The following is a 26,870-nucleotide window of genomic DNA, read 5'->3' on the forward strand; positions in this document are numbered from 1 at the left end:
TCCAGCCGGCCTTCCAGCCGGCGTCAAGCCCTGTCCAGCCGGCCTTCCAGCCGGCGTCAAGCCCTGTCCAGCCGGCCTTCCAGCCGGCGTCAAGCCCTGTCCAGCCGGCCTTCCAGCCGGCGTCAAGCCCTGTCCAGCCGGCCTTCCAGCCGGCGTCAAGCCCTGTCCAGCCGGCCTTCCAGCCGGCGTCAAGCCCTGTCCAGCCGGCCTTCCAGCCGGCGTCAAGCCCTGTCCAGCCGGCCTTCCAGCCGGCGTCAAGCCCTGTCCAGCCGGCCTTCCAGCCGGCGTCAAGCCCTGTCCAGCCGGCCTTCCAGCCGGCGTCAAGCCCTGTCCAGCCGGCCTTCCAGCCGGCGTCAAGCCCTGTCCAGCCGGCCTTCCAGCCGGCGTCAAGCCCTGTCCAGCCGGCCTTCCAGCCGGTCCCTGGGAGACTCCCAGGGCCAAAGACTGTCCCCCCAGGACTTCCTAATCCCCAGGACTCGCGCCCTCGAGCGCAGCCGGGGACTGGGACTTTTCCCACCCCCATGGACTGCCCCCTATGGGCCCTGTGTTTGTCCCCCCCCCTCCCATGTTTGTTGTTTTGTTGTCCCACCCAGTCCTGTAGTCTTGTTGTCCTGTCTACCCCTTGTCATGTTCACCATGTTTGTCTGGTTTTTGTCTTTGTCTCGGTCTGCCTTGTCTTGTCCGTCTACCCCTTGGTGAGCACCTGGAGGTGCTCATTAAAGGGGGGGCTTCTGTCATGGCTCTGCTTCCTTAGTCATGTTTTTCTTGGTCCTGTAGCAGAGCCATGACAAAGTCTTTGGTTATGTGTGGAGAGAAACATATTATTGTCCATTTGACAATTGTGTACGTTCTCTCCAGTGTCTTGTCATTGACCCCATTCCTCTCGTTTCCTCGTTATCCTTCCCTGAGTGTTTCATTACCCACACCTGCCCCATGTCGTTATCCCTCGTTTGTCTTACCCTATATAATACCCTCATGTTTCATTGTCCTGTGTTCGGTCATTGTATCTGTATGCGTGTGCTATGTGCTGTATTCAGTTGTCTTGTTGCTCGTCCAGTGTGTTCCGGTATTGCCTGTTCCTGTCGTGCTGTTTCAAGTCATAGTAAGTGTTTGAGTTTAGTTTATGTCAAGTGTTGTTTTAGTTCAGTTTAGTGCAAGTTAGTTTTCGTCCCGTTTTCCTGTTATCAGTTTTCCCCCATCGTGGGTTTTGTTTTGTGTGTTTTTGTAAATAAATATTTTCTGTTAACCCCTTCACTGCTGTTGCCTGCATCTGGGTTCTTCATCCACGCTCAACCGTGACAATATATACCTGAATTTACCTAATTTTCACCCTATACCTGTGTATATAAAATACATAAATGTTAAATGCTCTCTCATTTGTAAGGCGAGTACTAAATAAAAAAACTATTATAAATAAATTGAAATAATGTATTATTTTTTATATTTATATATAATAATTTATAAATATATTAGTATAATGCATAATTTATTATAATTTATAAAGATGTAGTAAATTGTTGTATTAATAATATTTATATTTAAAAAATATACAATGTGTTATTATTATATTATACAAATAATTTAGCCCTAAATCTAGCCTGTTGTCATTAAAATAAGAATTTAAAGACCAAACCCTAATAAAAAGTGAACATTTATTTAAGCCATTTAATAAAGGCAACAGACAACTAAATAAAAATAACTATTGTAAATAAATTATAATATTTTTTATTTATAAATAAATTATTTATAATGTATTGTTTATTATAATTTATAAAAAAAAATATGACGCATTTTTCTTGATAATATTTATTTAAAAATATGTAATGTGTTTATATCATTATATTATACAAATAATTTAGCCTACTTTCATTAAAAGAAGAATTCAAAAACCAAACCCTAATGAAAACTGAACATTTATTTAAGGGCTGGATTTAAGGGTAGATTATTATCTCTTGCAGATCTCTTAAATTTGTTTTACAATTAAGTAACAACTTGCATTGTCATTTCAACATTCGTCAGGACTTTAGCTCTTAATTTGATCTGCCTTTCTTAACAATGTTTTAGCCCACAAAATAATATTTGTGTGGGAAAGTTTAGCAATCACAGACTATTTGTGGTTTTCGACCAAAGCAGCTCACACATTTAAATAAGGTGTCTGGTATCATTGATGTGTGTACGTCCCTCCGGTGGTTCATCTTGTGGCGCGGAGGGGCTGTAAGAACAGAAGCCACGTTAGTCTCCCCCAAGCCGTCTGTTTGAAGGTGACGTTTGATGTACCTCCCGATCAATCACGGCGCCAGCTGCTGTACCTGTCGCACGCTGCCAACGCGACGTGTTTCAGAGTTCAGCAGAAACGTGGGAACGAGGCCTTTCTGCGCCGTAGAGCAACACCGACGTGGCTCCCATGATCCTCCTGAAGTAAAGTTCTCACACTGGTTTTCACCTGCCTGTCTCGGTTTTTTCAGTCTCTTTCTGACATTTCATCTCACTTTGCTTTGGTATTCATTTTGGTTCACTTCACACATCAAAGGATCCAATACGCGCCTGTTAAAACGTTCTCATACGATGTTTTTAGAGCGCCCGGGTGGATCGTATTATCATCAGGAGTATTAACAGAACATCTGTTTCAGGTTTTATTCAGACTGTACTGCTAACGTACTTGTTTAAAGCATATGTAATGCCTGAAGGTAAACCAAGCGCAGTGGTAACATGTTGAAATCAAATATGTTTCTGGTATTCATGGTTCCAGTGAGGAAACCGGCCCTCAGAGCATAGCACTGAGAGACCCTGCTTTTCATTTCTAATGGCTGTTGACGGTAGCCCATGGGCGTCTGCTTGTGTCCGTTGAAATAAGAAGTCCCCGCCGTTCGCACCTCTGTCCTCTCGCCGCCGGCCACATATAAAACAGTTTCTCTTCTCGCTTGATTAGAACGATGCATCGAGCCAAACGAATGCTTGAGAGTTCAGTCAAGTAAAGTGAGCGAAAAGGCATCCATATTCAGAACCCATGCAGTACGCCCTCCACGGGCCCATTCTGTTCTTTAAGTGCCCTTGACGGGCTCATTGTGAGGTGATTGTATGCATTATTCGCGTTGATTGAGTTGAGGTGCAGGGCAGACACATATTCCTGAGGGTGATTATTCACCACACCTGAACTTTCCTTTTTCAACTGTCTTATCTGGTCTCCATCCCCGAGAAAAGAACCCTCGCCAGCTGTTCTGAGAGCCATTTTCTCCCTTTTCTTTCCTTCTTTAGTTTAACTGACTAGCTGAAATGACAGTGAGGTTTTTTCTATCTTTCAATTATTTATTTATTATCAGCTATTTTGTGTGGCGCGTGTATTGAAATCTATGCTAATGAAATCCTGCACGTTAAAAGAATGGCGTATAATGACAGAGCAGAGAAATGGGAGATCTGTCCTCTTCTCACAAAAGACGTTATAGGCGAAGCTGTTCATTTGCATGATTAAGCTGAGGCGGATGTTTGAATGCTTTAGTCCAATCCAAACAACAGCGTTTATTTTACATAACAGCTCATGCCCGGAGACAGCAGTCTGAACAATAGCCACACACACCTTTTTGTTTTTCGGTATTAATATGCAGGGTTCTGCGTTACAAGCTGCATTATCGGTGAGCATCGATTTGTGGCCGCCACATGAATAGAATAGTAACCGTGTAGACCACAGATGTGCGAGACGCCATTAGGAAACGTTATGCTTTCACAGAATTCAATAATCAGTCTATTGACGGTATGCTGAACTGGAAATCACCATGAAACTGCGATTTACAATTTTGACTCATTTTCATCACCATGTTAAATGGAAATGTATTCATGTTATTTCTAAAGAACATCTTGTATGTTCCCATGCTTCCATTGAAGCACACGTGTTAAAGGAATAGTTGAATGAAAATTCTCTTCATTTCCTCACTTTCTTGTCATTTTAAATCTTTTTGACTTTCTTTCCTTGGAAAACACAAAAGAAGATACAGTACATTGAAGAATGTTGGTCAACGGAAAACTTTGGTCCCCATTCACTTCTATTGTATGGACACAAAACCAATGCACGTCAATGGGGACCAACGGTTTTCAGTGACCAACATTCTTCAAAATATCTTCTTTTGTTTTCTCCAGAAAAAAGAAAGCCAGACAGGTGAGTAAATGATGATCTCTTTAAGAAAAAGAAAAATTCGGTCATCATTTATTCACCCTCATTGTTTTTTGAGAAACGTCTCAATGGTTCTGTGTCCATAAATGTTTAAAATATGTCCAAATGTTCTGCTGAAGAAAGTCAGCTTATTTTGAATAACATAATTTTTTGGGGGGTAAAATATTTCTTTAATAACAATCTATATATTGTGTGATAATAGTGTGGTGAATTTTCCTAAAATTCCCCAAACTTTATTTTCATGTTTAAATCAGATTTTTAAACCCAGATTTTGAATGCGGATTCAATTACACCGTAAGTTGTATGTTTATAGTCGCATTATTGAGTGCACTAAACCTCTCTATTGGCATATTCATCCGAATTTATGGTCCACGTGTCAATTAAACTGCTTTATGGGAACATTTTACCTTATTTTCAGTTTTTAATTTGTTTTTCCCCATCTCATGTCAAAACGGAAATGTGAATTGGATTAGTTCTTTACACAGACCTTATTAATAGCTTCATCTGAATTTTTTAAAGCCAAACATCCGATTATTGCACCGCATGTAAACATAGCCTTGGTTAATGGGCCAGAGATACTGCAATCACACCTTCATTGGGTTCATTCAGAGGTCAGCGCACGGAAACAGGACCACAGAGAGAAAAACACATCCCGCAAACAGAACCGTAAAGAAACAATCATAGGGATCCGCTCAGAATAATGGCCTTCCACTTCATCCATGCTGGGAGAGGGTTGGTCAGCCGGGCTGGCTAAATATCTTTATGAGGTGAATTATATGACCACCTCAGTGCGGCAAGTGGGAAATTACAGTAGATAAGTCAAATCGAAATGCTTAAAAAAGCCGGAAACTCATCAGCTACGGGTTATGATTGCCGGTTTATCTCCAGGGCATAGTGGACTTACTTAAAGCGCAGTCCGTGACCTGCCGGTAACCCTGAACACATACACTTACTTGCACTTCTTCAGCGCTTCAAAGGTTATTGATCTGCATTTTTGATGATTTGGCCTGCCACGCTTGAATACTATACAATGGAAATGGTTTACACAATAACCCTGCATTTGTAACTCCATGTGAAAATGTCCAGCTTCTCATTTAATTGCATTGGCATGCACACTCTAGAATGATGAGAAGCAGTGATTCACTGCTCAGCTGGGAGAGAAAAGATTGTTAAGAGTAAAACCTGAAGGAAAACATCACTTGTCAATCATTACTGTTGTTGTTGTTTTTAATGTCTTTTCCAAACATACATACTCTCCTGGGTGCTGTTTGTTGTTAGGTGAACGCACAGAATAGTAGTCGACCGTCATAAAAGCAAATTGTTAGTCTGCAAAAGCATGAGCGGTGTATGAAACATTTGCCTTTTTTATTCCGGTGTTAGCAGACTGAGAATAATGATTATCTTTTGCCAACATACCTTTATTCATGCATAAAAAAGTAATGGATGTTTTCATTGCGTTTTCATCCAGCCATTGTCTAAACTCGTGGTCAAGATGCTGTTTTCTTCCAGCCCTCTGTACTGTTGTCTTGGTGGTGCTGTCTTGTTTTACACGGAAGGCAGATGCATGCTAATGCTGAATCAATACTTGCAGCCTGTTCTTATTTTTTTCTGTTCATTTTGAGGCGATGCTCCATTTTGGTTTTCAAATCCCAGACTGAGAACTTTATTGTATGCAGAATGTTTTCGAACATACTGTAAATGTCTTTTCCAAGTAGTTTTATGTGAGTTGCTGTAATACACACATGTTATACGTTGCGTGCTTTACAGGCATAGCTTTTGTTTCATGCATTTATAGATGGTCTGTTCTGGTTCTCCATCGTCTAATTGAAGGGTTGTTGCTCTAGAGGTCCGGAGGTTCATGTATTATGCATAGAAAACAACTGGTTGCAGGCTACATTATGGTTCCATCATGCTTGCTGGGTGCAGCCCTGCTGGTCTGGAGAGAGATGATATTTCATATAGTTACAGCCTCATTAAGAGGCCGAACACACACACACACACACACACACACACACACACACACACACACACACACACACACACATACTGGATAGGGTGCTGTTTAAGCAACACTGCTGAGGTTGCCGTGACTCTAGAGATGATCACTGCGGCCATTGGCCTGTCTCATTGTTAATACATGATATAAGTGCTGTAATCCTTGAAACAGCATGTGGTAAGCAAGACCGGGTGATGCAACATTAAAGTGAAGAAAAAGGCATCCAAATTTGTTCGTGGGAGAATATTTTATACGTTTAACATTTGAATGGCAATTTCATGTAAGGAATGTCAAATTAATGATGCATGGCTTATCAATCTTTAACAGGCCGTAAAGTGAGATTTAAGAGCACCGATTAAAAATCCTTGAGTGACAGATTTAATCTCCAATGTGAACAAACATCATCTGTGTCTCCTGTAACAACACACCTGTGATACAAAAGCTGTTTGTGTAACAATGTTTTGTTTTAACGGAGATCAACTGTTACATTTTCCCCTGAAAACCTAACATGTTACTGTGGATAGAAATGGGAAATAGTGAGAACATATCAATAATTGACAGAGCATTGATTCATAAGGGTTACGCAATGATGAGAAAAGCACTTAGCCTCCCCCCACACGCACACAGAACTCTCACTTGCCGAACCGCTAAAGATAGAAATCTTTTGCTAAATAATGCAAACAAACCCCTCATTTTCAATTCGACGATCAGACTTTAGCTGAACAGACGCATGCAGGAGAGAACAATTTATATATATGACAATTTCACGTAACAGTAACAGCTAAACATTGGTTTATAAAAACAGAGAAAGCATAATATACGGTGCAGTATTTTTCAAACATAGCTGGAAATGAGTGCACATTAAGAAACATCTTGAAACTTTCGTTTGGAACTTTTAAAGGTCCAGTGTATGAAAATGAGTGGCATCTAGTGGTGAGGTTGTTAATTGCAACCAACAGCTCACTCCACCCCTTCCTTTCGAAGCACTATGGTGGCTGACACAGAACTAAGATATCGTCACATTTTCGCTTCTTTCCTGAAGGAGATCATGTATTTACGAAACGCGCTCTTTAGAGCAGTTTGTCCATTTAGGGCTACTGTAGAAACAACATGGTGAATTCTATGTTAGGGGCCCGCTGTGTATGTAGATAGAAATAGCTCATTCTGAGGTAATAAAAACATAACGCTTCATTATGTAAGGTCTTTATACACCTCTGAAGACATAGTTATGTATATTATATTGCATTTCTGTGAACATATCCTCCTAAAAATGACACACTGAACCTTGTTCAACAAAAGCACCAGCGAAACAAACAAACTCTTCCTCTTTTTCGCCTTTAGAAACGCAGTGATTCCCTGTGCCCTTTTCTCAACGTACAGATAATAAATGAAGTCGACCGTTTTGCTGTCTGCTGCCGATTGTAAAAGCAATGACAGTGTCATCAAAATCAGCGTGAGCTGGCCAGCAAAGCGCGCGGTGTATTGTAATAAATTGCCCCCCGCTGCCCACCTTCAAGGGCCTGGTGGAGTCGGGCAGAAAGGTCTACATTATTTCTCTTTCAGAATCCCGCTCAACTTCCTCAACTCCCCTGTCATCACTCCAATGATTTAATTAAAGCAGTCTGCTTCCCTCAGCCTTCCCGCCTTAGACCGACCATGCCACTGAGTGACAACCCGACGCATTACTATGCAAAGGCAGAAAGAGGGCGGCTACGCGGATATGAATTTATGAATAGATAGCATAAAAGGATTGAGTAATTGATTTTCTATCTGCTCTGCCATTTCATTAACTGAATAAACGTCTTGGATTTTGGACAGTTTTGGACTTGTTCGAATCAGCCCTTTTGTTCCATTGTTGGCTTTTGTCATTGTTGCTAGATTCCTGTTGATAACATTTGAGAAAAAAGCTGTTTTGTACCCAGTAGGATTGCGAACGTGCGGATGCGTTCCCGGGATCCTCAGCAGGTTTTGAAACGGTTCTTTTTGTCATTCTCGTGCTTTTGAAGATCTGACAAGAAGCTTTGTTTTGTTTTTGTTTGTCGTCTGGGATTTGATTTGGTGTTAAACAGTGTCACGGCTTTAATTGAAAATTCATGTCGCGTACCGCGGCGCATGTTTACATTAGAAATGATGATAACAAAGGCTTACATTTCTAACAGTGTATAAACTGCTCTCTTTCCTTCTTTCAGATGTGATCCATACCGTCGGCCCGATCGCCAGAGGGAACCTGGGCCAGTCCCAAAGAGATGACCTCGAATCATGCTACAAAACCTCCCTAAAGCTGGTGAAAGATAATAATTTACGATCTTTGGTGAGTATTCAGGCCCGCAAGATCATCTTTATTAAAGACAGACTTTCTGTAGAACATTTGAAGTTACTTCACTTTTGAAATTGGTCTGATGTAATATGTATAATAGATGGCCGGACGTAGAGAGAAGTATGGCATTTTGGAATCCTGAAAATAAATAATTTGCTTTGCACATGGGTTGTAGTTGATCAGTGATGTACAGTTTAGTTTCAGGGTCAGCTTTCAAGAAAATATATTCCTTTTTTGCCCAACAAAACCTATTTATCCACATGTTTATCTATTTCTTAGTAGACAACGAGGTGTTTCGTTTGCTAGCTAGTGTACCGCATGATGCCATAGAAACATCTGCAGTAGATAAGTCTCATTTGTTCCATGTAGCGAGTGTATTCAGATTGTTTCTCAGCTCAGTAAATTACCAAGCAGGCTCAGGCTTTAATGAAGCTGGCCAAAGACCAGCAGCTTTGGTCCGGGAAGACGTAGAGTCTGATCACACTCGGTTCCAGCTGTTGGCCCTATCTCCACCATCTGGTGCACATGAGTTATGGATCTGCTTTAATCCGTGGTGGCCACAGCCAGAAGGGCCGTGCAAAAGACCAACCAATCAGCTCCTCCGGCCAGACCGGCGGAGGCCCCGGTGAGGATCTCGCACAATTAGCCGTGATGAAACCGTCTTTGTGGGACAAATTGCTAACTCCAGCATTTGATGAACTACTTTAATCTCACAGCAAGGATGAATCGGTCCACCTTAACCATCACTGCGATGGTAGAATCCTGCAGTTAAGAGAAATATGAATTCACTTTGGACCCCAATAAATGCTAATGCCGTGCCACAAGTGACTAAGAGTTAAATGCTAATTATCGATTCGCTTTATTGTTTTTGTGGTGTACACTGATATTCATAGCCCACACAGAAGGTCTTGATTTAGGAGTTTGGGTTGTGTGCTTGCTTCCAAAGTAAAACCCAGAAGTTCTCATTAAGTAAAACAGGAGAAGCTAGGAAAGGGACCGTACATCTTTGTGCTGCATTTCGTTCCCTTACGCGTCGCTGTACAGTGCTCGCTTTCGTACATGCACATTCTAGATGTTTACTTAGCTTCCCTCTTCTATTTATTTATTCTATAATTCATATATTGACGTGAAACGGGGCTCTGTTTTTACTCTGAGGCAGGTCCGGTTCGGTGGGACGTGTTTGGACAGCTGCTACAGATCATTGCAGACCCTCTGTGAAAACGCAGCGGCCCCCGTGATTGACTCGACTCTGTCCGATGAGTTCTGTCTTCACGCTTGGCCGCTTCAGTATATGCTCACATTCGGCATAAATTGCATACAGTGGATTTATTAAATTCCTCCATTTTTATAGCCTATGCCCATGCCTGTGAACCTGATTTATAACAGAGGTTCCAGACCACTTGCAATGCAGATTAGTGCTAAATTCATTAGGAAACTCCTTTCTCTCACCTAGAACGCAAGAAATACACCAGCTCCCCCAGTGGTCTACTAGAGCATTGCAAGTGGATTGAGGGTGTAAAAAATAAAAAATAACTGCTGTAAAATATAAGCATGAAAAGATAGGAATTGGATGAGCTCTCTAGCTAATCCCTGTTCTTGAGAACCCAAAGACTGGCCCTCAGGCAGAAAGGGCTCTGAACATGTGCTGTGGCCCACATGTGCAGCGCAGACAAATTCCCCGTGATTATCTCAAGCGATAGGGACCTGTGAACATGTTTTCAGACAGGAGGAATCCTGAAACTAATGCAGTGCTGAAATGCAAGTATGAGAACCTTCACTTCTGTTTTTCTTCATCCCTTTTTTATTTTTGAATGCATTGCTGAAATTTTACCATTATGGAAAGAATTAGGGCGACAGGGGCTAGGTGTCAGCTTTTTACTTCAGTGAACATGTCTTTGAGTAGGTTTGCTTTTAAAAGTCAATTTTTGTTAAAAGCGCACGCTGTAACTTCAGATCTAGGTTACGGCACAGCTATGGACCATTGCCAATGTTAATGCCCCGGACGAAATATGCAGTTCAATGAACACATTGACCACATGCATCAATATAGTGGGGTATGCTGTCACACTATATGGGGCAAGTTAGTACAATGGAATGTACAGCTGGGCTTTTCAGCAAAGTGTTTTGTTTAAAATGATTGGAAAGCTGCATGCAAATGTAGGATAAATATATCAAATGTAATAAATCATATTAATTTCTGACATTTTAAAGAATGTAGCAACAAGGCCCAGCCTGATATTTATTAGTTTGTTCTGAGAGTGCCATTCAAAATCCTTCATTATTACTGTGTCAATAGTTGCTATTATAGTGTTCAATTTTTTATTTATAGCAATAACCGGATTAAAATGTTAGAATTACAAACCAACATACAACACCACTAGAAGTATTAACAATGTGACAACTTGCCCCAGTCTCCCCTATCCACTGTATGAATGTATATGCATCTGTCTTTTTTTGTAAATTATAGTAAAACTCCAGGGCATTTCTAAGTCTGCTGAATCAACCAGAAGGAATTATTTTTCACCACTGCAACAGAGTGGCAGTTTCCATACCTTTGTTTTTGGGCACCATACAGTATGTTGAACTCATAGCAGCTACTACAATTGGTTTTCCTTTTTCTGTGACATTGCGCCATTCATTTCGCCATGACTATCTTTAGACGTGTGCTAGCTACAGGAAAGGTGAGAAGGTTAGCATTGATGCGCTTGTCGCTTGCCAACAAACGCTCCCGCAGATTGAGATGAGTGATGTTGTATTAGAAGCGATAGCTTAGTCCACATTAGTTTAGCATGACACCTGTGTTTGCTCCATGAAGCTGAATGAAGGATGAGCTTCATCTTCAAATATGACGAGCTCTCTGAGCCAAGACACAAGGTGCTTAACCTCCAGAATGTGGTTTAACACTTTTTGGACCGGGAGCAAGATATGAAAGATTCTCGCTGTTCGTCTCTGTCGGGTCCTGGAGTTTCAGTTCTGTTCTATATATACAGGTCAGGACAGATCTGGTGTACATCTAGTGATGACGGATTTAGAGCAAGTGTCGGTGAGTTTCGATTTTGTATTGAATTTCCGTGATGTAGTGATGGCATTACTGTATTAATAGTTTGGTCAATTTCCATCACGATATCCTGTGCATTTTATTGCAGGTAAAGAGTGTTTTAAAACCCCAACCATTGTAAAATCACTGTAATTTATAAACTGTGTGGCTTACTCATTTAGTTGTACTGTGTTATGAACGGAAATATATAAAACATCCAGTACACACTGATAATGACCACATGCATGGTGATGTTTAGTACATTTTGTCTAGTATGAAACAATAGACATCTGTGAGATGTCCTCAATAAACTCGCCTGTGTGTTTGAGCTAAAAATCCAGCGCATCCGGTCACATGTGACCCCCTGTACGCACTTCCACTTCTGTACTCAGTTCATCACTGCGAGTGAGCAAACGATCTGTCACGTTCCCCGGGAGGCCCATTGGAGTGGCGTGTGACCGCGGCCTGGTCTGAGGACATCAGCAGAGCTAACCACACTCCAGAACGCCAGTCTAGGGAATATTGGGGACTGCGGCTCCGGCGAAGTGCATTTACCATGCACCCATGAAGCCACAAAATGCTCCGAGGCACTGAGAACCGATGATTTACTGTAGCCCGTGTCTCAATTGGCCGGCTAGATAAACCATTTTCCCCATAAGGGCCTCTGCTGATTTGCACTGTTAGCAGTAGTTGCTCAGATGGGCGGTGCTGTGGTAAAATGAAAGGGATTGATGGGTACAGATTGCGAAATGAGTCCAGATAATAAAACTGTCTGCCCTGCCCGGATGGGAGGGGCACTGCTATAGCAATCTGTCAATATTTGCAGGAGCCAAGAGGAATGAAATGCAAAACACTTACTGTGGGGATTTTAGGACAGCAGTAAGTTGGGGAAGTAGCAAAGGTTATGAAAGAATGTTATGTGTGAAGTCTAGAAAGGGAAAGTAGAGTAACCGTCTAGGAGTTCAAAGGGTCATCCCAATTTTAAAGGGATAGGTCACCCAAAAATGAAAAATCATCTTTTATTCATCCTCACTTTCTTTGTCCTGTTGAACACAAAAGAATATATTTTGAAGAATGTTGTTAACTAAACAACTAGGAACCCAGCTGACTTTGTATGAACACAAAACCACTGAAATATTTCTCAAAATATCTTTTTTGGGTTCCACAGAAAAAAGACTCGTACAAGTTTTAAGTGAAATGAGAGTGAATAAATGACAACCTTACACTCTTAAGTAAGAGTAAGTGCAACCTTTTGGTTCCATAAAGAACCTTTAACATCTGAAGAACCTTTCTGTTTCACAAAAGGTTCTTTGTTGTGAAAAAAGGTTATTTAGATTATAAAAAGGTAAGAAAGACATGGTTCTTTAAAGAACCTTTGACTGAGTGGTTCTTTGTGGAACCAAAAATGGTTCTTCTATGGCATCGCTGTGATGAACCATTTAAGCACCTTTATTTTTAAGAGTGTATGTTTGAGTGAACTATACCTAATCTCTGGTAAAGGAACTTTCCTTCGGATCGTTGTGAGAATTTGATGTCGTTTTTTTATGAATGTTATAGAGGCAGTCATGCATGTATCGTAACAGTAGTCAACCCCTCAGAGAGCTTTCGTTTAAAGTCTGATGGGACGTGTCTCATCTCCATAGGAGCTTAATGAATGCCCAGAGAAACTTTAGGTGGATAGGTCTCTTGTCTTCATTAGACATGCCAGGCTGCTCTCCATTCCTCTTGCAAAAACAGCCAGTCACTTATATACAGGCACAACGCCATCTGGTAGCCATTCCCCTTTCCAAGGCGAGTCATTTTCCCCCAGATTCATAACATAGCCTGACCTTTTACAAAGGGAAATAACCATGTTTGCTCAAAACATCATCATAATCATCTCATTTTGCATTGATTTTGTTCTTTGTTCATTATATGACATTCATGTGAGTTATTAAATTACGTACCTGCTTTTTACCTTTAAAGCACAAAATCACCCTACCCAAAGAGTCTATTATGGACTTTCCTGGGAAGCAATTGATGTAAGAGCACTTTTTTCCCATTTTACGTTTGGTCTACATAGAAAATGATGTACTTTTTATAAGTCACATGAGAAACAGACCTCCATTTTTTGTAAGACCACTAGGAACAGTGCTGTGTGCTGTGCCGTGACAGGAATAACACTCCACACAGTATTTATGGCTTCTCTCTTTTCAGATTTTGTAGACAACCTCAACCTCAAATGGTTTGTTGATTCATATCAACAAACAATATTAACCTTTAAGAATATTGACCTACACATGGCTTGCAGTTAGTTAGAGTTCTCTACATACAAAACTGGGATAAAAGAAAGTTTTGAGAAAATTACACACTTCAGCCTTACACGCTGAGTGTTATCCCTGCTTTTGTACAGACCCAGAAAGATGGCTGGGGATGGCAACCTCCAAGCACATCCTGTTAACCCCTCATCTATTCTGGGTCAAGAGAGGTACTGTGCATCTTGTCGCAGGGAAATGTCAGTCTTGGCTCGATTTCATCTTTTAAATGGCTGTGGTGGAGCCGAGCCTGATGCCGCAGCGCTAAACGGTGGGCTGCAGACCACATTATGCGGCTAACGCTAAAGCAATCACAGGTGATGACTGGTCACTACTTCATTTAGCGTGTAAGGCTGAATGCTAATGCAGCGTGACTGAAGGCTATTTCATTCCTGATCGAGTGAATGAAAGGCCAACAGAGATAAGAGACCCAGTGCTTTTACCTAATTGCCTGACAATGGAGAATCAATTGTAATTTTATTTGCTTCATTGTGTGGGAGCAGTTTGTGATGTCACATAATTTACCTGGTGTTTAATTGATGCATTTTGATAGACATAATTAATGATCACAGACAGTACATCAGGTATTGACCTTCAGATTAGGAAAGGATATGACGGCACATGATGACTACTTCTCCATAGATCACAACTGTGTGTTGGAATAATTCCTGGTTTTAAAAATAATTTTGCTTGTAACTTGCCTGTAAATCTTTTACAAGGACCTTCGCTTTGAAATCTTTAATTGACTGCATCTTGTCAATTTATATTTTAGACCTTTTTACAGTAAACATGTATAGATCCGTTTCATCAGACACTAGTTAACTTCTGATCTGTGTTTGGTTAATATAATATACTGTAATATAACAATTACATTTATATTAATATTTCATTGTATATTCATTGTAATAAATTAAATTCAAACTGCTCAGCAGTTATTGATTCTTTGCGGCGGTCTACATAACATCTGTGTATGTTGTTGCCGTTGAAATGTATATAGTTGATACTTTCTGCACTTATAATCAGCTATATTTTTTGTACTGTAGTTACATTTTCATTTCATTTAATCAGGTTAGTGGCAATGCTTTTAGCAATTTTTTAGTTTATTCCTTATTAGAGACAATATGTACATACATAGCCTTTGTCTTCTGTCTTATATAATTATTGCATTTCAGCTATTTTTTTTAGTTACAACATAATTCCCATATTTATGTTTGTGTTATTCTATAGTTAATGAGCTAACTATTGTTTAAAAATATGGGAAAAATGTAATGTGTAAGTGACTTTTTAAAAGTGAAACTTTTTAACGTAAAGTGTAAAGAGAACACGTACAATCGTGGTTTTTATACTCTAACATACTGTAGTATCTGGGGACAAACTAAAAGTAAAAAATTCTAAACGGATTCATCCCCCAGAAAGATTAATGAATGTACATTTACAGGTATATACTTCTCCGGCCCAGTTCCCCCACCCCTTCCCTTATAAATTATTGTCACAGTGTAAGTGGCACCAGCTTAATTTCTTGAAAAGTTGTGTAAAGCTTTTATTGTGGGTGTGTACGAGCATCTCGTAACGCCGCTAAGCAAACTGCAATAAAAGCTTGACAGTATTGAAGCGTTTATGAATCGATCCGTAAAGCTCTCTGATTTATTCTGTGTCCTCCCTTTCCGCTGATTGACTTTTAATGCTTTTTTTACTGGAACGCTACGGTTCTTTCTTTGCTTACGCTTGCGCGGGTATATTGAAATGCGCAAATAACTCGTTTTTTTTTATTTCATCATTTTGCTCGCCGTTCACGATGTTGCGGTAAACTCAATCAGGACAACAAGAGGCATAGCCTGCAGGTTTGTTTCCCATAAGCCGTATGCGCAGAAATGAGAGCTTTGGTAATGAGCTGCAGATTTGAATGATGATGTTAAATTACTCTGGTGCGGGACGTTTTATCTCAAAACTCTCTTTGTTTAATATCTCTGGTTTCCCAAGCAGCAGCTGTAATGGCGGCATACAATCTGTACCAGAGTTAAAAACGTCATATCCCCAACCTTTGTGGCCAAGTTTGTTCCCCTCTGCCCTACATAAAACACCTGCATGTGTCTAAAAGGTTAATTAGACTAGAGCTTTAAAAAGGTCACAGTGTCACTTAATGTTGTCTTTGCTATTCATCTGATTCAGAAACACAAGCAACGCTGAGCCAATTAGCTGCAATTAGCGCCATGATGTTTGCTTGCCGTGCGCATGTTAACAGAGAGCACATCTGTAATTTCCATAGCTGCCCTTGCTCTCGAAGTGACAAATTCGTGAGATTGCAAACTGGGGCAAGCAGGAATTGGTGCATCCCTCGACATTCACCCCCGAGCATCCAGGAGCCGTAGTTGGGTTTGGTGTTGGGCTGAAATATGGAGGTATGTAAAATGTGACATTTTACTCCAGCAGTCTAATCAAGGCTGATGAAGAGGCGTAGTGGGGGAAATAAAGTATGGAGCAGGCACGTGGGGTGTGGCTAACTGATTATGAGCCTCAGGGAGCTGTCCAGGACTGTGTACTAATATCTTTATTCTGCCCTTTCTTTCTTTTTGGAGAAAACGGACCGATGCTCATGCACATAAAAATTTGAGATTACGGAAGTCAATGGACTAACCTAAATACACTTGACTGTGCTTTGACATGTAGTGTGAACTTTCCTGGGTTGAAGACTTGTCAAGTGACTCCTCTAAAGGGAAACTTTTCAGTCATCTGGTGAATTTCAATGGTCTGTATGTTTTGTGCGAAATCAGATTTGACAGTCAAGTGGTTGTCAGTGGAAATTGTTGATGAAACAGATGTTGGTCGCTGTGGCTCTGTGGGAGATGAGAATTTCACAAAGAATGGATATTAATTAGACTTTACCTAGGGTGGGCTTCATACAGTATGCTAAAAAAAAGAAAATAGACTTACCACTTTGTTAAGATAACATGACAGAAGAAAGAATCATAGATTCCTTGTGAATTATTCAAAAGCAGAGATATATAGTTTTATTATTATACTGTAGTCTATATTAGATCATGTTATATAAGGATATAATAGGAATGATCTGTATACTGTATCTGTTGTTTACATAAAATGCATATAATAACAAAATATTTGGGTGAGAAATGCCTGTTACTTTACATTAAAGGGATAGTTTACCCTAAAATGAAAATTCGGTCATCATTTACTCATCTTCTTGTCATTTGAAACATGTGTGACTTTCTTCTGCAAAAAATAGGAATTCTTTGAGGAATGTTGGGAGCCAAACAATTCACTTGCATTGGTTTTGTCTCTATATAAAAGAAGTGAATGGGTACATTGTTTGGTGACCAACATTCTTTAAAATATCTTCTAAATACTGTATGTTCTGTGGAAGAAACAAAGTCATGAAGGTGTGTAACGACAAGAGGGTGAGTAAATGATGACAGAATTGTCATGTTTGAGTGTCAAGTATTCCTTTAAGGTTCCTTTTGTTAATATTAGTTAACATGAACTTACAATAAACATTACTTTTACAACATTTATTAATCTAATTTGTTCATTAAATTGTTAATTTTATGTACTAATACATATTTAAAGTCAACCGTTGAATCTGACATCATTAGATAATGCACCATGAATGAACATCAACAAACAATTAACAATTTCATTTTTAACGTTTAACATTAACACAGACTAATAAATGTTGACCAAATATATTTATGCGTTAAGTAATGTTAAAAGAATGCCCGTAGATGTAGTACCGTAGATGTTTACGTCAGCTGCACGTTTCGGCATCACCCTATGCACATTTAAAGACTCAGTAGTAGTTTTTTGTCATGTTGGTTCATACTAAATAACTGAATTTAATACTTACAATAATATATTTTTAGTTGGAACAGTCTCCCCATTCCCGCATATGTTTTCACATGGCTTACAATGCAGCGTCTGGGATAAACCTCTTTAGAGCTAGAACCGACTTCCATTGAAATGCCTGTCAACAAGGTATAAAACCCAGAGGAACTCCTCCTTAAAAAGGGGAGGAACGTTACTTATCAGAGCCCTCTTGAGAGAGACGAATGCTTAATTCATTATAGGCTTTCTGGGCCGCGCTGTATGAAGGTCTGTCTATGTGTGCATTGCCTCCAGACAGCTTTCATCTCAGGGGTGATGCAGATTCATCCAGCTGCGAAAAGTGCAGGCAATCTCCTAATCAGCCCGCGCCGCCCGAGTTCCATCTTGCCGCAGTTATCGCGGGCGTCGGTGTTGATTGCAGTGTGAGAGGATGGTGCGAGGTGCAAGGGGTGGCGTCTCCCTGGTGTTTGTTTTAACAGATTGCCTTTCCTGTGGCGGTGGCGAGCTGGTCAGGATGAACTCTTGTTTACATCATTACAGTTAATTAACAGGCAGAAGTGGAGCAGCGGGGAGCAGACGCCAATAGGGGCAGCACAGCCCGACGCCTGTGAGCGGCATCCGTCGCCATGTCACATTTCCCCCCAGAGGTGACCGTCGGAGTCGCTCGTCAGAAGTCCAGGACGGCCTGTCTAGATGTGAATGATGTGATTAGATAATCAGGGTGCGGCGAAGCATGCAAAAGCTTGTCTTTGTCTCATCGCCGTCTTCTAATTCTTCCCTTCCAGTTACACTCTCTTCATTACACTTCAATGCAGTTACGCATGGGGGCATTTTCAATTTAATGCTCGCAGATGGATATTTTAATTATTATCGAATCAACCGTAATGAGACCCGCGAATCTGCACGTTCTTTATAACGTGTTTAATTAAAGTTGCGGGGCATGACATGGAACACTACACTGTCACTGTAGCAGACAACTGCTCGACAAGTAATGAAGGCAAAAGTAGCTAATTATCTCACGCCAACAAATAAAAGGTTCGGTACTTGTTTGTCTCTGTATATGAAAATAGCGACTTCCTGTTTTTCCTTTTCTTGCCGTTGCATTATATTTTCATATGTACGTTTTCAGACCATTGGCTGTGCCACAGGCAATACGTGTGGATGAAGCATTTTTGAATTGTTTTTTTGCACTGCCCATCATACTATTTGATCGCAACAGGTAGATTTCATTAACACTTGCAAAATGGAAACAGCACTGTACTGTAAAATGATTAAATACTGTGTTGTATTGACAAGCTCTTCTTAATACTTTTTATTTGGTTAGATATCGCTGCCGTCCTTCTGAAACCTTGTATCTCCATATTTCGTGATTTTTATTTTTTTGCCATGAATCTTTATTATTTGTCACCCAGTTTGCAAATATCTAACCGTATTAAAGAGTGCTTGTCAACTTTGACAACTCAGTATGCAGTCAAAGAAAAAGTTCTGCAAATTTGGACATACAAGGTTTCAGAAGGACAGCAACGAAATTTGCAAAACCCAGTGACAAACATAAATGGTGACTACTAATAATAACTAATGGCAAAAAATGAAATTAAGTATGGAGAGACAAGGTTTAGAAGGACAGCAGCGATATATTTTATTAAAACATGTTCACCAGTTGTAGAAAATGACCTTGGTGTGGACTATACCCCCCTACCTGCCACACAAAAACACCTTAAATAGGTATAGGAAATAACAAAAATAGTAAATAATCCAAAAACAGCTTTCACACATTTCACCTGTTTCACAGAGGAGGTGTGTGTCATCCACGCTAGCGCTTTGTGTATTAAAACAGGTGTCCACAGTATTTTTGCACCAGCAGACACACACAGATTGCTTTCCCGCGGAGCTGCTAAAGGCCTTAGTGGTCGTCTCGTATCCTGTGACATCGCTCTCCATATGCACATTAATTTATTCCTAGCACAGCCTCTGAGTCAGAGAAAGCAAGGAGAAAACGCACCCGGCACATCTTATTAGATTTCCTTTGTAGTCTAGATATTCAATGTTGGACATTTTTAATAACGCTCGGCTAATTATAGCCGCATGTTATAGTTTTGAGCAAATTATATTCTGGAGGGTAATGGTGACAGGTGTGTTGAGTGAGTTCTGTGGCTGTCTGCCATGCTTGCTGGTGTTGACAGAGAGGTGGGCAGTGGAATGGGGTCTTCAGGAGCTTTGGAGAATGGAGGTATAACCTAGTCTTTGTTTCGGAGCCTGAAAGGCATAAAACCAATACAGCATCTCGGCTTGTTTTTTTTAGTTGGCCAATGATGTACCAAATTAGTTTAATCTTGTTACAAGGGTTTTATCATGTAACTGACATTTCTTCTGGACAGTGCTCTCTTGATATAGTATCTCGACACATTTGAGAGCCACACTTTTATGTAGGTTGGAATAAAAAATAGAAAACAGCCATATGGCTGGATTACCAAGTGAATCCAATATTTATTTATTTTATTCTTACTTTCAACATTTACATCAACACATTTAAAAAAAGCATGTCAATATTTATATAAGAAGTGGGAGGGATAAATCTATATTTTAGTGTATTGCCATATTTTACCCACAGTAACAGTAGTCTGTATAACAGTACTCTTGTGCCACAAATCAATAGCGTTTTAATTTTTCATATGAATGTTTTTGGTGAAAATGGTACTGCATAGGTCAACACACTAAAGTTCAAACAAGTTTGTATGCAATAATAGTGCCAAGAATTAAAGTCCTAAGGGAATGAAAGAATAAAGTGAGTAAAACATCGTATTTACAATTAAAAACTGATAATATTGTGATCATTTACTCTATATTATGCCTCTAATATCAAATTGCTAGGCTTTCTGGTAATTCCAACCCTTAAAGGGACAGTTCACCCAAAAATGACTTACCCTTTATGACTTTCCTCTGCAAAACACAAAAGAAGATATTTTAAAAAATGTTGGTAATGGAACATCATGGGTACCCATTCACTTCTAATATATGGACACAAAACCAATGCACGTCAATGGGTACCGCTGTTGTTTGGTTACCATTCTTCAAAATGTCTTCTGCAGAAGAAAGTCATACAGATTTGGCATGATGACAGAATTTTCATTTTTGTGAACTCTCCCTTTAACTTGTATATTTTAGTTTATCATTGCGAAAGGCAGTGAGATTTATGCTGGATTTATTTAGACTGACATACATTTTTGGATTCATTGCTTTAAACTGGATTTAGACATTACTATATGCAACTTCTGTTCAAATGAACGTGCATTAATTCTATATATACATTCAAGTGCATATAGTTCTCTCTTGGCAGTAACGTAACTTTAACGTTCCCCTCCAGGTAAAGAGAGTGAACGCATTCATTTCCGAATAAGTGATGTTTACTCCTGCTGTTGTGATTCTTTACCCAACACAGCACCAGATTTAGTGACATTACCATCTCTCAAGGTCAAAGCTAACGAGAAACCCTTCACCGCGCCGGCATGCAGCTGATTGACTTGCTATTTCAGTCGGCCGCAAAACAAGGCCTACTCACACATTCATGAGGGGGTCTCATTGCACCTCAGCCACGTTTATGAGAGATGCGGCAGACTCTAATGCCTCAGATGGAGGTAGATCAGCCCTCCGTACAGCCATGAATACCAAGAGAGGCATTACAATCCATTCTCATATATAACTTGTATATTCATAGAATAGGTTTCATGGCTTTAAGTTGGATTCTCTGGAGGTCATGCATTGGAATTAGACCGACAGTTTTCTTGAAGTTTAACGTGTTAAAGGAGCAGTTGCCTAAATATTTCGTTTACTGATCGAAAGCCACAAATCCCAAATTATTTTCAATGAAGGTGAATTTTTGAAAAAGAATCCTGTCCACTTATTTCTGTGTAATTGTGAAAGTAAAGCGAAAGGTATAAAATTGCATCTTTATAGTTATTTTGACCAGCTTGTCCAGTTTCAACAAATATATGCAAATTAAAAAAAATATTTTGTAGAAGTATGTCACAAAACTGATCATTTTACCTAAACACATACCTATAAATAGTAAATTCAGAAAAACTGAAAATGATTTTGGTAAGGGGTCTTTTATTTCTTTCCGTGGCTGTATCTTTCAAACCCAGTGTTTTTAAAAACATCATATTTTATTAGAAAAATACATCTAAGATCAAGATTTCAGAGAATATGTGGTGGTGATGACCTGAGCTTGTTATATTGGTATATGTATGACTTTTGTCACGTGTTCTTCATAGCTCACTCATAAATTATGATGATATTTAGCATTTAATGAGATTCGGTATGTGACATTGAGCTCAGAATAGATTCAGGATTATAGATATTGGTCTTTTTTAGCTCTTTGCTCATGAACAGACTGCCAGTCCTTGAAGTGAGTCTGTGCTCCTGCTCTTTAGAGGTAATTAAACATTATATGACACTTTTCCATTAATATGTCTTCTAGTGGCTTTCTGATGAGTTCTCGGTGTATTTTGACAGGTTAACCATTCATCTCGCTTTCAGTCACTGACCTGATATTGTAAATTAAATTCTTTCCTTCACATATTTGGTCTTTATTAAAGGGGTCATATGGCGCGAATACGTGTTTTTCGGTGTCTTTGGCGTGTTATAAGTTGCCCATGGATGTATTAGATACGTAAAATTGCATAAATTAAAGTGTCTGAACAAAAGATGCATTCTATCTAAAAGTGAATGCTCACCCAGACCTGCCTGAAACGCCTCGTTTAACCACACCCACACAAATCCACGTCAGTTTGTGGTATGATTTGACTAAGACCCCCCAAATGTATACGCAAGTAAGGTGGGCGTATCTGTCAGTACAATTGCTTTGGAACATGATGTTCCGAATATGGTAAGAGGCGTTACATATCCGTCACACGCTTGCAGTATTCGACCAATCACTACGCACTGGTTAACTGGCCAATCATAGCACACTAGTATACAGCGTTTTTGAACCTTAAATCGTGTATAGGCCTACACATTGCATTACATCTTAAACAAACGATAATTTTAGCCGTGTCATGTGACCCCTTTAAGCACACAGTGTACTGAAATGTAGTCGGTTTCTTTCCTGCTAATGAACAAAATATGATTTTACTTTCATAATGTGTCTAATTGTTCAAGTACATCAGACATCAAAGTGTAATTTGATTTAGCAGAATATGTTTCTTTTTTATTGTGTGTTATTTGTGTGAGGTCTGGTTCTTAGGCCAAGTTATGAAACTAGACACACTTTTTTTGAATTCTTGGCTGTTTAAACAAGCCATAAACATTTTGTGTGTAATTTCTGTTGCACTGTTAATGCACTATTCGAAAATATGAATATCAGTGATCTTCTTCTTGTTCCGCACAATGTTTCAAGAGCTCTACGCTCTTCTAATCAACTTCTTCTTTTTGCTCCTCATTCACGTTACAAAACGAAAGATGATCGGGCTGCTCCCAGACTTTGGAACAGTCGTCCTCTCAATATTAGATCTTCCCCTTCTGTTTCCATTTTCAAATCTTCCCTAAAAACATATCTGTATTCTGTGTGTTTTAATTGAGGGTGTTTATATCTTTACATATGTCTCGATGGTTTTGATCCAGTGTGATAATTTTGCTTTTGGTTTTAATTAGAGTTTTAATATCTCTGTACAGCACTTTGGTTACAACGTCCATTGTTTTTAAATGTGCTTTATAAATTACTAAACTAAACTAAACTAAACTAAACTAAACTAAACTAAACCTCAAACAAATTCCACACCTTTTATAATCTTTAAAGGTCATTTCAGTTTTGTCTCACATTAACCCCTTCAAACAAACCAGAATGTTAAGATTTCTCAGAGATATATTTAAAGAAACCCTTCTCTGTGAAGCACAAAACCATTAAATATGACAACGATTATAGCAATTTATAAATGTGGTCACAGTCCTGAGTCAGGAACATTCCAGAAAGCCGAGATGTAGAGATACTTCTTTATGCACTCCTTTTCTTTTCTTTAAATCCTGGTGGTCGTAGTAAGTGTGAAGGTGTGATGTGGCGTTGGTGGTGGTTGGGACAGAGTTGTGAAACTCCAGCCGTTTGTGCTATTCTTACCTAATGAGGCAAGTGCATTCAGAGAGTAAGAGGATGATTTTTCCTCAGTATTTTATCTGTTTTAAATGCAGTAGCCATGCTGTTCAATCTAATGCACTCTATATGTAGAATGAAAAATACAATTTTAAAGATGTGTGAAATGTTTTATGTAAATGTATGTAAAAGCTTATATTGTTCCCTCACTAGCGTTAGCGCTATAGCTGAGTTAGCAGAACGCTGACACACTAAACGAACACAACAACGAGTCTGTGTCGTATATGATCCTCTGGAAAAATCCTATCCATCTTTGACCTGAGGTGATTCAATTGGTTGAGACAACATTTTATGGATGTTCTTAACAGTGCCTCATTAGAAAGTAAAGTAATAAAGTAAATTACAATTTGGCTAGCAAGTTAAAAGTATGTCTAGCCAGTATTATTTTAGGTTACCAGAAGAAGCGTTACTTGACTAAACGTAAATGCAACAAAGTTACACGACCCATTCAACAAAATGTTTTTTGGTTTGGTTTAATTTATATACAATAAAAGTCAACAAATGGTTTATTTCATACAAGTGTTTATTCAATAAAATATAAGCATTATATTAATATGAATTAAATGAAGTATAATATTATTAGCCACTAGCCAGACCGGATCAGAAAACACAGACCGGAATTTGACTTTGGGCGCGTGTGTCCGATGAAACCGTCTATAATTGGGCATTTACAGTATGTCACAAAAGGTAAGATGGTTATTTAAAAAAAATTGTCATTATTTGTATTTTTTGTGTGTGTATGTTTTTATTTTGAATTTACCTAACATGTTCGCTTAACTAGCAGGATATTGTACAGTAGCGTTAATCTCCCAGATTACTTAAAAACATTGTGACATTTACTTTAATATAAATGACATCCTCCAAACCTGCAATACTGCAATAGCAAATCTCCTTGTTTTGCTTTCTGGATCTGAAAGAAATATTTTTCATCCACGCAGTCGTTTTTACTTAAATGTATTTTGCGAGATATTATTATACAGGATTGACTACGGACTAGTGAGGCATGAGATATATAATGCGACAGGGGTGATGCTTTTTCTGTCCCGTTCTGTACGTTCCCCTCTCTGAGGGCTCTCTCCAGCGGAGCAGAGCTGATTAGGGCTCAGTGTGAAGCATGTGGGTGACTGGCCAAAAGCCCCATATTATTGTCTTAAAGTGACCCCGAACCGTGCAACTCTCTGATGGGGGTCTGATTATGTTTTCCCACTGGATCTCTCAGACGTTTGCTTGTGACCCGGTCGTAGCTCTAAAGCGTCTTGAAATCGTGAGTATAAAATGAAGTTATTAGCCCGGATTTGACACAATCCATCATATCTGTTCTTGTGAAATTCAATTAGCCCGCTGAAGTGCTATGTTTCACACGCGCTACGTCCGAGCTGTAATTAAATATTGAATGGCTAAATTTGGATGTTAATTAATGCGTCATCAATATTCATGGTGATCACCTATAAAAAGGTCCTAATGTTTTTTAATATGACATTTCAAAGACAAGCGGTTGCGAGAGCCAGGGTTCCCGTGTAGCTAACAATGAACTCTTGCATATGCATGGCCACAAAAGGTGTAGGCTGTACTTTCATCTATTCTGATTAAATGTTCGTCAGGTCGCCGCACGCCCGTTTGGCCTTACTGGGCAAATCTGTCTTTATCCACGAGGTATCAATGACTTGACGATGCCACTCCGTAACGGCGTCTGTGTAGGCTGGGGGACAGGGCAGGCACTGGGCAAAGTGGCTATAATTCATCGGAACCACCTGGTGATTCCCCCAGTCACCTTCCTTTTCAGTTTCCTGTGTGCCAGATGCTTCTTGCATACCCAATCAATCAGCGGTGCCGAGCTGCTGCTTACCACGGCCGACCTTGAATCGCATTCCCCTGCCTCTGTGTTTTGGAGGCTCGTCCGGGATCTTATTCCCTCTTCAGTGTTTCTCATTTGGAGACGCACCTGTGTCCAGACCCAGATAAACTGTGTCCTCAGAGACTTCTCAGGGCACTTCCATGCCTCCGTGCAAGTGCAACAAGGCTCTTCTCTGGGAGCCCCAGCCAATCATAGATCGGCCACGCGAGGTGATTTAAAATGCATTGGAGGACGGAAGGTATATAATTATGTTTCTCCAAGGGAGAATGGGTGTAATAATAAGGCCTACAAAGGGCGCATCTTTGTCTCTGGCTCACAAAATCCTGAAGCTACTGTTTTTATACGTCGTCACTCATGGATATTTAATACTCATGGATATTTCACAGATGTTGACAAAAGCTTAATCTGAGCTTCAGGCGAAAGTCATCCGAAGCGCAATTTGTTTTGGCAGCCGAGCAACAGCTCTGGAATACCTGTCTTTCCGTGTTGTCCGCCTCTCCCGCGCTGCACACGTATCGCCACAGGGCATTTAATTCACTCAATTCACACTGAAAACAGATACTCCACACACACTGGTGAGTCTTATGACGGCTGCCACATGGAGCACAGTGCGTTTCTGTGGGTTTACAGGCTCGCCAATTTACTCCATCATTTATGAATTCAACCCCGTAGAAAAAGATTGGTTTTAAATGACCTTTAAATAATTTGCCAAGTTAAATACAATAACATCTTTTCAGACCGTGAAAAATATCAGCTTCGGGCTTTACCCGGTTGCCAGAAATCAGATATAAAAGAAACAAAGAAAGGAATATACATTTTCTTTTGCACGCGGGAGAGTAATGCAGAGGTAATGCTTGGCAGGATTTCATTTCATTTTTTAAGAAAGTAGTTGTTTTGGAATGTTGCATCACTTCTTTGCATTTCGCCTATTTTTGATGGCATGGAGGTCGAGCCCTCTGGTTCCACCTGACTGCTAGTGGACATCCATCCCAGGCACCTGGGCAGGGTGAAGGAGCGTGTGATGCCAGGCTGGCCTTAGGGTCTGATAAAGCTCTTCACCCCCTGAAGGTGACCCTCACTCTCTGGAAACTCAGCGCTGGACCCATCAGCTGTCAGCTGCTGTGGACCTGCCACGGTCTATTAAGCACTTTAATGATGACCACTGCCAGGAGCCGGCCTGTGCAGCACTGCATGTGGACTTTCTCTCTCCTTTTTCCCTCCTTTTCT

General features: G+C 40.0%; 1 protein-coding gene across 2 annotated transcripts in view; it reads left to right on the top strand.

The window, feature by feature from the left end:
- macrod2 (mono-ADP ribosylhydrolase 2) overlaps positions 1-26,870 on the top strand; it is a 510,226-nt gene that overhangs the window by 336,082 nt on the left and 147,274 nt on the right. For both annotated transcript variants that reach the window (XM_057341952.1, XM_057341953.1), the window contains exon 6: positions 8,351-8,472. In XM_057341952.1, the coding sequence (XP_057197935.1) occupies positions 8,351-8,472 (122 nt within the window). The remainder of the gene's footprint in view (positions 1-8,350; positions 8,473-26,870) is intronic.

Source organism: Triplophysa rosa, linkage group LG9 (genome assembly GCF_024868665.1).
Source record: "Triplophysa rosa linkage group LG9, Trosa_1v2, whole genome shotgun sequence".
NCBI lineage: Eukaryota > Metazoa > Chordata > Actinopteri > Cypriniformes > Nemacheilidae > Triplophysa > Triplophysa rosa.